This window comes from Esox lucius, chromosome 18 (genome assembly GCF_011004845.1).
Source record: "Esox lucius isolate fEsoLuc1 chromosome 18, fEsoLuc1.pri, whole genome shotgun sequence".
In the NCBI taxonomy this organism is placed as follows: Eukaryota; Metazoa; Chordata; class Actinopteri; order Esociformes; family Esocidae; genus Esox; species Esox lucius.
The window spans coordinates 2,108,728-2,121,259 of NC_047586.1; the positions used below are offsets into that span (position 1 = coordinate 2,108,728).

The window sequence follows — 12,532 nt, forward strand, 5'->3', positions numbered from 1 at the left end:
GTTCATAAATGTACAAAGAGGAGCTCCAGATGGGCGGTGGTTCATAATGGTGTTGAGATGTCAAGTAGTTAACACTTGGCTAGGAGAAGGAGGTGAGAGGTCAGGCATTAAACATGTAGCTAGGAGAAGGAGGTGAGAGGTCAGGTATTAAACACGTAGCTAGGAGAAGGAGGTGAGAGGTCAGGTATTAAACGCCTAGCTAGGTGAAGGAGGTGAGAGGTTAGGTAGTAAACACCTAGCTAGGAGGAGGTGAGAGGTCAGGTATTAAAAACCTAGGTAGGAGAAGGAGGTGAGAGGTCAGGTATTAAACACCTAGCTAAGTGAAGGAGGTGAGAGGTCAGGTAGTAAACACCTAGCTAGGAGAAGGAGGTAAGAGGTCAGGTAGTAAACACTTGGCCATAATCTCTCTCTTCATATCGCTCTCTCTTTGGATTTCCCTCCCCCTTTCCTCTCACATACACTACATGAGGTTGAGGCATGGACAGGGAACTAGTGTCTGAGGAGAGAGGGGGAGGGAGTGGGAGGTATGGGGTGAGAGAGGAAGAGGATTGTTTCCAGGTTCCAATTTGAGTGAGAGCATTAATCAAACAGTCTGCTACTCCTGTCACTGACACCTCTACACACACACTCACAGGCACACACAACAACACACACATCAAAGGGCTGACACCACAACGTATAGAGCCCACGCAATAGAATCCCTGATACAGATACAGATACCTGCCTGACCACGCCTCCAACCACACCACCTCTAACCCACACCCATAGTCACAGCAACTCATCTCCCACTCCTTTTGTCTTCCCCCACTTTCCTCTTTAAATGTGATTGTCAACAGGCTAATCTCAAAGTCAACTGGAACGATTGTCAATTTTCACTGTGCCTACAGCAAGTTTCACAGTAGATGTGTCTACAGTCAGTTTCACAGTAGATGTGTCTACAGTCAGTTTCACAGTAGATGTGTCTACAGCCAGTTTCACAGTGGATGTGTCTACAGTCAGTTTTCACAGTGGATGTGTCTACAGTCAGTTTTCACAGTGGATGTGTCTACAGTCAGTTTTTACAGTGGATGTGTCTACGGTCAGTTTTCACAGTGGATGTGTCTACAGTCAGTTTCACAGTAGATGTGTCTACAGTCAGTTTCACAGTAGATGTGTCTACAGCCAGTTTTACAGTAGATGTGTCTACAGTCAGTTTTCACAGTGGATGTGTCTACAGTCAGTTTTCACAGTGGATGTGTCTACAGTCAGTTTTTACAGTGGATGTGTCTACGGTCAGTTTTCACAGTAGATGTGTCTACAGTCAGTTTTTACAGTGGATGTGTCTACGGTCAGTTTTCACAGTGGATGTGTCTACAGTCAGTTTTCACAGTAGATGTGTCTACAGTCAGTTTTCACAGTGGATGTGTCTACAGTCAGTTTTCACAGTAGATGTGTCTACAGTCAGTTTTCACAGTGGATGGGTCTACAGTTCAAACTTCTGTTACTAGATCATTTATTAGTTTAACATTACGTTTGATGCTAGTCCTCTCGTCCCCACCACTATCCCCCTCTTCCCTCTCCAATCTCTCCTCCTACCCCCTCTCTCCTTTCGCCTTTTCCCCCTCTTCTCTCCTCCCATCTCTAGTCTGTGCATGTGCTTGCTTGCGCACTGGTGTGTGATGTATACGAGGTCGTTCTTGTCCGAACAGAGGGGATCCCACATTCCAGGGAGGTTAAACTAACAGGAGGAAAACGCTGCCCTTTCCACAGCACCTTCACACTTAACAGGTAGGGCCTTGTGTAGGGGCCACACACACACACTCTCTCTCATACACACACCCACACACACACACTCTCTCTCACACACACCCACACACAAACACACACACGTTGTGAGGGGCAAACTAAACAATCATTAGCATCAACACTCTATTTCCCTCCACAGGAATATGTGACATTCCTCTATAAATAGATAACTACAGGAAACTGCCTCTGAATTACATGTCAAAGATATTAGATAACTACAGTAAACTACCTCTCTGAATTACATGTCAAAGATATTAGATAACTACAGGAAACTGCCTCTGAATTACATGTCAAAGATATTAAATAACTACAGTAAACTACCTCTCTGAATTACATGTCAAAGATATTAGATAACTACAGGAAACTGCCTCTGAATTACATGTCAAAGATATTAAATAACTACAGTAAACTACCTCTCTGAATTACATGTCAAAGATATTAGATAACTACAGGAAACTGCCTCTGAATTACATGTCAAAGATATTAAATAACTACAGTAAACTACCTCTCTGAATTACATGTCAAAGATATTAGATAACTACAGGAAACTTCCTCTGAATTACATGTCAAAGATATTAGATAACTACAGGAAACTACCTCTGAATTACATGTCAAAGATATTAGATAACTACAGGAAACTACCTCTGAATTACATGTCAAAGATATTAGATAACTACAGGAAACTACCTTTCTGAATTACAATATATTATTTTATTAGCAGGTAGAATTATACCTATATTAAATGCAGTTAAATATAACTGTATTAACGAGAAGTATAATATATCTATATTACCTACATGCACAATTTAACTTTATTAACTACAGTTTAAATATAACTATTCTGACAGCAGCCAGAAATTAGCGCTGTTAACCAGAAGTTGTTGTGTTTTAAAATGTATATTGTATCCAGGGTGTTTTATTGTAAAAGGTTCTGCTGTAGCCCGAGTAGTTGTGTCTTAAAGTTTTTTTTTCATCCAGAGTGAAGCTTATATTATATGCATGGTTTTATGTTTTAAAGGCTGTATTCTGTTGTGTTCTTAAAGATTTTATATCGTCTAGGGATTTGTGTTTTTAACAGTTCAATTGTATCCATGGTGTTATATTTTTTTAAAGAGTCAATGTTATCCAGTGATTTGTTTTTCCATGGTTCTATTTTATCAAGGCTCTTGGGTTCTAAAAGGTTCTTCTGTATCCAGCGTTTTGTGTTCCAAAAAATTATATTCCATTGAACCCATGTTGTCGTGTTCTTAAACATTCTATATCATACTGGGATTATTGTTTTAGAGATTCTATTGTATCCAGGCTGTAGTGTTCTAAATGGTTCTATTGTATCCACAGTGTTGGGTTCTAAAAGGCTGGGGTAGTTGCAGACTGCGGTAGTTGCTTCCTCCCCAAAGACTCATATGGGATCACTCTAATGCTATTTAATCCTCTCTGTATGATGCAACGTAGCTGAATGAAGGCAGCAGGATTCTATAAAGTGTGAATACTGTGCAGGGGCGTATTAAAAACACTGCTGCAGGGAAGCAGTAATTATAAAATTATATATTTGCCTCCCAAATGTCCCCCTGTTCTCCACAGGGCCCTATTTTCCCTGGGCTAATGTAGTGCACTGGCTAGGACCTAGGGTGCCAATTGACACGTGGGCCCAGTCATTCTGGCATGGTGTTCTCTCTGGGGGATATGAGCCTCTAACCAGCAACGTGTGGGACCCCAATCCTCCCCTGAGGGGGTGTCATACATTGTTTCATATAAACTCACTTAACAGGCTCTATTTAATACAGATGCTTAGTGTTTGTTTGTCTGATTGAATCTGCTATTGTTGTTTATTTTGAACACAGGTCAATGTTCTCGTTAGCCAATCACTGCCATTCATACGTAACATGTGGCGAAGTCAATAAACGTGGAACCGGAAAAGACTAAACAGGACTGGCACTTTAGTGCAAGGGCTGAGAATGTATTTGTCTGAACACTCTGGATCTACATGCAGAGGTTAAGACTGTCCACTCAACTGAACACTCTACTGCCTGGATAGCACACATTAGACCAAAGGTCTTTGTTATCTGGAATTCCCCTAATATTCTTGTTATGGCAGTTTATCAAGCCCCATTAGGATGATAACTTTATTATGACAAAGTATCAAGCCCCATGGCGATGATATTTTTGTTATGATAGTGTATCAAGCCCCATTAGGATGATACCCTTATTATGACAAAGTATCAAGCCCCATGGCGATGATATTCTTGTTATGACAATGTATCAAGCCCCATGGGGATGACATCCTTATTATGACTGAGTATCAAGCCCCAAGGAGATAATATCCATATTATGACAGTGTATCAAGCCCCATGGGGATGACATCCTTATTATGACAAAGTATCAAGCCCCATGGCGATTATATCCTTATTACAAATCACACACAGTGAAAAATATCTAATTGTTTCTTGCTCAACAGTTTAGAAAGCTCTTTGTCTGCTGTGTTTTACTGCTAAGGAACTTGTTACACGTTATCAATTAATATTTTGGAAAAGTTGTAGAAACCACAGCATATGATTTTAATCTCAAGCTCAGACACTTTTACTACATAGTTTATTAGTGGCTAGAATAGTAACATGCTATTGCTCTGGATAATGAAATAATAATAAATCAGCAAAGGAGTTTAAAACAGAAGAGAAGTAAGTATTAACCCTCTCACACTTTGGTTGTTAACTGCTTCATGTAATCAAGTAGCAGAACTGTTGGTTGTTAACTCCTTTATGTAATCAAGCAGCAGAACCTTTGGGTAGGGGATAAGAGGTGAACTCAGTTCTTAAAGTGTTCCCAGATTTTGGTTGCTGGAGAAGTGATGAACTCAGTCCTTAAAGTAACTGTCCTGTGTGGTATGACTCACAATATGAAAATTTTTCAAAAACGTAATTCTAAATTTACATTTCCTATTTAGCAGATGCTGTTATTTAGAACAACTTCAAGTATTTGTAGAAATTTGAGGTAAAAAAAAAAGTTTATGCTATGGCCACAAAGAGATTCATGAAATTATTTGAAACCTAGAAAACTGTTTGGCCGTTCACCATCTGTTGAAATACAGTATGTACAAATTAAGTTATCCCATTAACCAACAACTATGCTGAATTAATGCTTTTTCAAGGAATACCCTACAGAATACAAAATGTAGATCATTCCCTACAGAATAAATTTTTTTGATCATTCTCTACATAATACAAAATGTAGATCATTCCCTACAGAATACAAAATGTAGATCATTCTCTACATAATACAAAATGTAGATTATTTCCTACAGAATAAAATATTTAGACTATTCCCTGCTGAATACTACATGCAGACAATTCCTCATAGCATACATGTGGACTTTTCCATTAAGATTTCAACATGTAGACAATACCCCAAAGAATACATAATGTAGACTATTCCTTAAAGATTACAACATGTAGAGTATTTCCCATATATAACAACATTAAGAATAAACCACAAAGAATACAACAGGTAGACTATTCCACATAGAATACAACATGCAGACTATTCCACACAGAATACAACAGGCAGACTATTCCACACAGAATACAACAAGCAGACTATTCCACACAGAATACAACAAGCAGACTATTCCACACAGAATACAACAGGCAGACTATTCCACACAGAATACAACAGGCAGACTATTCCACACAGAATACAAAAGGCAGACTATTCCACACAGAATACAACAAGCAGACTATTCCACACAGAATACAACAAGCAGACTATTCCACACAGAATACAACAGGCAGACTATTCCACACAAAATTCAACATATGTAGGGAGCAGGTAATCTAATTTTGATTAAACAGTGGCACGTTAAACTTTCCTGATTTTCCTGTGATCGACTGTTAACCATCCTGCTAATAGGTCTTAATAACCGAGTCTTTTCCTAATAGCCACTGAAACGCCCCAAAACACACACAAACTGTTCTCCTCATGGGTCTGTGCTCCTCTACTCAGATTAAATAACATGTTGGCCTCCTAGGGACAATTAACAACTAAATAGAGTGTTTTTTAGAGGTCTGAGTTATTGGGTCCTGTTGGGGTTCAGAGGGTGGAGCATGGTAGCTGCTACTGGTGGGCTGAGGGGGGTCAGGGGTGGGGTTCCCCCTTGTGGTTCTCTAAATTACCTATTGATGAGGGGAGTTAATGTCTCCCTGCCCTGGAGGAGGAATAGGGGGTAGAGGGGGATGTCTGGTTCCTCTTTAAGAAGTCTCCATAAGTCTCCAGGAGCCGGCTCTGTGGTTAGATCTGAGGCCGGCAGCTTATTATGCAACAGAAGCTGTCTTTCTCAAATACATACTATAGGGTTTCCCTCCCTCACAATTATTGGAGATTTTCTCTTCTGCTGCCTGCGGAAAGTTTTCCTTTCAGAGTCTCCTCAATATCAACTCATAATCTCCAGTCAGTCTCTGCACTATCCCCACACAATCTCCAGTCAGACTCTTCACTATCCTCTTATAACCCCGTCTGCCCCTTCAGATTGTGTTGGTCTGAGTTCTTGTTTGTCGCACGCACATTGGCTATAACTCTTCAAATTAAAATTGCTTCATGGTTTAATTGCCGGATATGTAATTAAACGTGTATTAGAGGCCGAGTGTGAGAAAGAGAGAGAGTGTGTGTATATGAGAAAGTGTGAGAGAGAGAAAATAGGCACTTCCCGGAACTCATTGTATAGTGTAGGATACGGCACGGCAGGAGTGTTAGGGTTAGGATACGGCATGGCAGCAGTGTTAGGGTTAAGATACGGCATGGCAGGAGTGTTAGGGTTAGGATACGGCATGGCAGCAGTGTTAGGGTTAAGATACGGCATGGCAGGAGTGTTAGGGTTAAGATACGGCACGGCAGCAGTGTTAGGGTTAAGATACGGCACGGCAGGAGTGTTAGGGTTAGGATACGGCATGGCAGCAGTGTTAGGGTTAGGATACGGCATGGCAGCAGTGTTAGGGTTAGGGTACGGCATGGCAGCAGTGTTAGGGTTAGGGTACGGCATGGCAGCAGTGTTAGGGTTAAGATACGGCACGGCAGGAGTGTTAGGGTTAAGATACGGCATGGCAGCAGTGTTAGGGTTAAGATACGGCACGGCAGGAGTGTTAGGGTTAGGGTACGGCACGGCAGCAGTGTTAGGGTTAAGATACGGCACGGCAGGAGTGTTAGGGTTAAGATACGGCATGGCAGCAGTGTTAGGGTTAGGATACGGCATGGCAGCAGTGTTAGGGTTAGGGTACGGGATGGCAGCAGTGTTAGGGTTAGGATACGGGATGGCAGCAGTGTTAGGGTTAAGATACGGCATGGCAGCAGTGTTAGGGTTAGGATACGGCACGGCAGCAGTGTTAGGGTTAAGATACGGCATGGCAGCAGTGTTAGGGTTAGGATACGGCATGGCAGCAGTGTTAGGGTTAGGATACGGGATGGCAGCAGTGTTAGGGTTAGGGTACGGGATGGCAGCAGTGTTAGGGTTAAGATACGGCATGGCAGCAGTGTTAGGGTTAAGATACGGCATGGCAGCAGTGTTAGGGTTAAGATACGGGATGGGAGCAGTGTTAGGGTTAAGATACGGCATGGCAGCAGTGTTAGGGTTAAGATACGGCACGGCAGCAGTGTTAGGGTTAAGATACGGCATGGCAGCAGTGTTAGGGTTAAGATACGGCATGGCAGCAGTGTTAGGGTTAAGATACGGCACGGCAGCAGTGTTAGGGTTAGGATACGGCATGGCAGCAGTGTTAGGGTTAGGGTACGGCATGGCAGCAGTGTTAGGGTTAGGATACGGCATGGCAGCAGTGTTAGGGTTAGGGTACGGCATGGCAGCAGTGTTAGGGTTAGGGTACGGCATGGCAGCAGTGTTAGGGTTAGGATACGGCACGGCAGCAGTGTTAGGGTTAAGATACGGCATGGCAGCAGTGTTAGGGTTAAGATACGGCACGGCAGCAGGTTGAGATATGTTGACTGGTTCCTCAAGGGTCAGGGGATTGGTTTAAGTTTGGGGTTAGGTTTAAGTTTGGGGTTAGGTTTAAGTTTGGGGTTAGGGTTAAGTTTGGGGTTAGGAATTAGGTTTAAGATAGGGTTAGTGGTTTGGTTTCGGGTAAGAATTAGACTTAGTGTTAGGATACAATATGGCAGCAGGGAGAAAGATTGACTGGTGTCTCAATGGTTAGGGTTAGGAGTTAGGTTTGGGGTTAGAGGTTAGGAGGATAGAGTTAGGATAGGGTTAGGGGTTAGGAGAATAGAGTTAGGATACAGGATGGCAGCAGAGAGAAAGGTTGACTGGTGCCTCGACACATATGCTGATAATTACTCTGTCCTCCCTACACTACCAACACATATAAAAAATGTATTCAAGGCAATTAAATCAGAATCTCTTGATCTAACTGCCAAGACACATTTAATTAGCCTCTTTCTGAATGGGACTCCCACCCACTGGCTTATGGGTTTAGTGCTGGTATATCCATGACATGGGTTTAATACTGATTTAAAAAATGTTTTTTATTTTTTTTATTTTACTATCATTTTTCCACGTTATTGTTGTTAAAATTAAATCTATTTTCCAAAACACACCTGGCCAAAATAGCAGCACACATTTAAAAAAAATACAAGGTAAAACACAAAGCAGTACTGTCTGAAGCATTGAGTGAGAAAGAGAAAGGAAAAAAGCAGTACTGTCTGGAGCATAGAGTGAGAAAGAGAAAGGAAAAAAGCAGTACTGTCTGAAGCATAGAGTGAGAAAGAGAAAGGTAAAAAGCAGTACTGTCTGAAACATTGAGTGAGAATGAGAAAGGTAAAAAGCAGTACTGTCTGAAACATTGAGTGAGAAAGAGAAAGGAAAAAAGCAGTACTGTCTGAAACATAGAGTGAGAATGAGAAAGGTAAAAAGCAGTACTGTCTGAAGCATAGAGTGAGAATGAGAAAGGTAAAAAGCAGTACTGTCTGAAACATAGAGTGAGAAAGAGAAAGGAAAAAAGCAGTACTGTCTGAAGCATAGAGTGAGAATGAGAAAAGTAAAAAGCAGTACTGTCTGAAGCATAGAGTGAGAAAGAGAAAGGAAAAAAGCAGTACTGTCTGAAGCATAGAGTGAGAATGAGAAAAGTAAAAAGCAGTACTGTCTGAAGCATAGAGTGAGAATGAGAAAGGTACAGTAAGCATTTAATTGGGGAGTTTTTGTGATAATAGGGGTACAACCGTTGACCGCCCCGCCCCGCCAACAACGTGTCCATAATTACCTGATTCTTATTGAGTTATATCCACTCATGAACATTTTATAGCACTTCAATCACTAATCCAACTACAGGACTCGTAGGTCATCCCTGTTGCACTGCTTTATAACAAGAGACACAGAAGGGGTCTCGTCTTATTTACTACATAGAATTATTACATGCGACACCAAATTCTGCAAGGGACGTTAACTAGTATATAGTATTATAACATTCTACCTTCTTATAAAGCCATGAAATCAGGAACTACTTCACTACACGGATGGATTACTGATCCCATTCATGTTCAGAAGGAGATTCTATTCAGGGTTATTCTTTCCCCCTCTACACTCTTCTCTTCTCTCTCTTCTCTTCTCTCTCTTCTCTTCTTTCTCTTCTCTATTCCTTCACTGCTGTCTTCTATCTTCACCCACTCCTCTTTCTCCTCGTTTCTCTCCTTGTGCAGCGGCATGCTTTTCATTTCCTCCGGCGCGGCTCCTCTCCTCTCCCGTCGTATCCCAACCCCAGGGACCGGCTGAGGGTCAAAGGTTAACCTGATAATAGGTGCTGCTGATTGGTGGAAGTACCTCCGTCTCCCTGGGCTCTCACTAGGCATTAACCATCCGTGCCATGCTCACACACACAAACACACGCACACACACACACACACACACACACAGCTGGGTCTGACCACGGAACACTCAGGCTTCTCTGAAACATCTTTGAAACATTTGATTTGGACGGAGCATAGCGGAGCTGCGCGTTGCGGAGCTGAAAAGGATATAGACGGAATCTATTAAATATGAGCCTCGCTCACTGTGGCCTTGAAATGGAAATGTTTCTGTTTAAATTCTAATTCACATGAGAGAGGAAGGCTGGTGTGATTTATACTGCTCTGGTTTGTTCATGTGTGAGTTATAGAGTTAGTTAAGTTATAGCACCATGTACATCCTGTGAAAAGACACATGTAAAGCATATTTTGAAAATTATTAGACAAAAATAATGACATCATTATTGCTATTGTTGTATCATAAATAATTTAGATTTCTTGCTATTTATATTTTTAAATTACACACTCCATTCATTTAAAATGTTTGAATCTGTAGGCCATTATTCAGCGATATTCCAACTGCGGGAATAAGACACATTCTGTGTTGATTCCAAATATAACTTTTATATAATTAAAATTTTATAATTTTGAAAACAATTATATACAATTTAAAAAAAATATAATTCATAGGTTAAGTGAGTAATAAACAGATCTGTTCATTAGAATGGATCTTGATTTTCAAGTTCAGAATTACTGCTTTAGATTTACTGCTTTAGTAATACATAGATAAATAAAAAACGTAAATGTCTGTCCTGTATATTCCTAAATACATTTTTCATTTCTCTATATAATTAATTATGGTAACCGCTATATTATAAATTTGTCATAGCGTCACTAAGTTTAGGGAACACATCTGTCTCTGAGTTCAGTACCCACACCGCTGTAGTCAAATACACACACCATTCAGAAGGAGGACATTAAATACTAAACTAGTTGATATAATATACAACATTTTTGTATTCAAATTGAAACTAAATGTCTTGTAGTTATACCAGAGATGAGTTATAGGATTTTATCATGTACCTAAGAGGAGTTATGGGAATTTATCTTGTACCTGAGGGGAGTTATGGGATTTTATCATGTACCTAAGAGGAGTTATGGGATTTTATCTTGTACCTGAGGGGAGTTATGGGATTTTATCATGTACCTAAGAGGAGTTATGGGAATTTATCTTGTACCTGAGGGGAGTTATGGGATTTTATCATGTACCTAAGAGGAGTTATGGGTATTTATCTTGTACCTGAGGGGAGTTATGGGATTTTATCATGTACCTAAGAGGAGTTATGGGAATTTATCTTGTACCTGAGAGGAGTTATAGGATTTTATCATGTACCTAAGAGAAGTTATGGGATTTTATCTTGTACCTTAGAGGAGTTATGTGATGTTATCATTTACCTGAGAGGAGTTTATCCGAATTCTATCCCGTAAAAGGACTTCCTGCCATATCACAAGGTCGAGATGGAACCAAGAAACTGACCTTATTAATCCTGCTATAACAGACTATACAGTATGAAAAGTTATGGAGAAATCTTTACCATACCCCTCCCCGGCAAACACACGTGTGACATATAACTACCAAAAATTCCCGCGGTCCTCTGTTGGCCGGGACCGCCTGTCTGTTCTCAACATCTTGTTCCAATGCTCTACTGTAAATCCATTCTGATGCTGACCCTTTGTTTACGTTGTTCGGAAATCTCTCGGAGCGTGTTTTTGTTCTACAATTACATTGATTCACAAATGTAGCTTTAAGTTGTGCAAACATGTCATCTCCCTCTTTCAGAGATATTTACTAACAACAGCATGGAGCCCACATCGTCATCTGACAGGGTCCTACTCAGATCCTGTTCACATGCCATAGAAACCTGAATTAGTGTTTAGGTTATTGTAAAAATAGTCATTGCCCTAAGGTGACCCCATAGCCTAAACCCCCCAATCCAAAGGGCTAACAACCGAACTCAAAACCTAACCCTCATCCAAAGCTCTAACCAGCTATCCTCAACGCTGACCCTCAAACCAATAGCCTAACCCTAAACTTGACCGTGAGCCTCACCCCAAACCAGACACAGGATCATCCACAGACAGCAATACCGTGACCACTGGCAACAGTCTGAGTAAAGCACTACAATAAAGTCCTACAATGAAGTCCTACACTGAAGTCTTACAGTATAAAGCACCACAAGACTAAAGTCCTACAGTGTAAAGCACCACAGCAGAGTACTACACTATAAGGTACCACAGTAATGTTCAACAGTAAAGTCCTAGAGTATTAAGCACCACAGTAAAGTACTGCATTATAGTCCTGCAATAAAGTCCTACAACATAAAGCACTACAGTAAAGTCCTACAAAAGTCTTACTGTAAAGTCCTACAGTATAAAGCACCACAGAAAGTCCTACCGTAAAGTCTGACAGTATAAAGCACCAGAGTAAAGTCCTACTGTAAAGTCCTACAGTATAAAGCACCACAGAAAGTCCTACCGTAAAGTCTGACAGTATAAAGCACCACAGAAAGTCATACAGTAAAGTCCCACAGAAAAGTCTTACAGTATAAAGCACCACAGTGAAGTCCTACAGTAAAGAGCAGTGTACTTACCCCAGAAAAAGTTCTGTTGACATGGTGTGACGGTACTAAAGAGACTGTTAGATGCCATGGTTCCTGGTTGCCGTAACACCCAGCTTGGTCCCTCTGTGGTTAGCGTGACCCTTGACCTTAAGCTCCTAAACCAAGAGCATGTACCTCATCATGGAGACGAATTTTTTAAAAAAAAAAACATCCGCGAGAAACTCTTTCTGGTATTTGTAGTATTCAGAAGACCGCAAGCAAGGACGTGGTCTGGTTTAGTTGGAAACAATAGTTGGTCTTTGCGGAGTGCTGGTGATGATGCTGTGGAAGTCTCTAGCTGGGCAAGCGTGGTT

General features: G+C 41.0%; 1 protein-coding gene across 1 annotated transcript in view; it reads right to left on the minus strand.

Annotated features, from left to right (window-relative positions):
* Window positions 1-12,324, minus strand: part of LOC105017983 (runt-related transcription factor 2) — a 65,521-nt gene extending 53,197 nt beyond the window's left edge. Inside the window, exon 1 of the mRNA XM_020056011.3 lies at window positions 12,210-12,324. Within this exon, the coding sequence (XP_019911570.1) occupies window positions 12,210-12,267 (58 nt within the window). The 5' untranslated portion in view covers window positions 12,268-12,324. The remainder of the gene's footprint in view (window positions 1-12,209) is intronic.
* Between the last annotated feature and the right edge of the window lie 208 nt (window positions 12,325-12,532).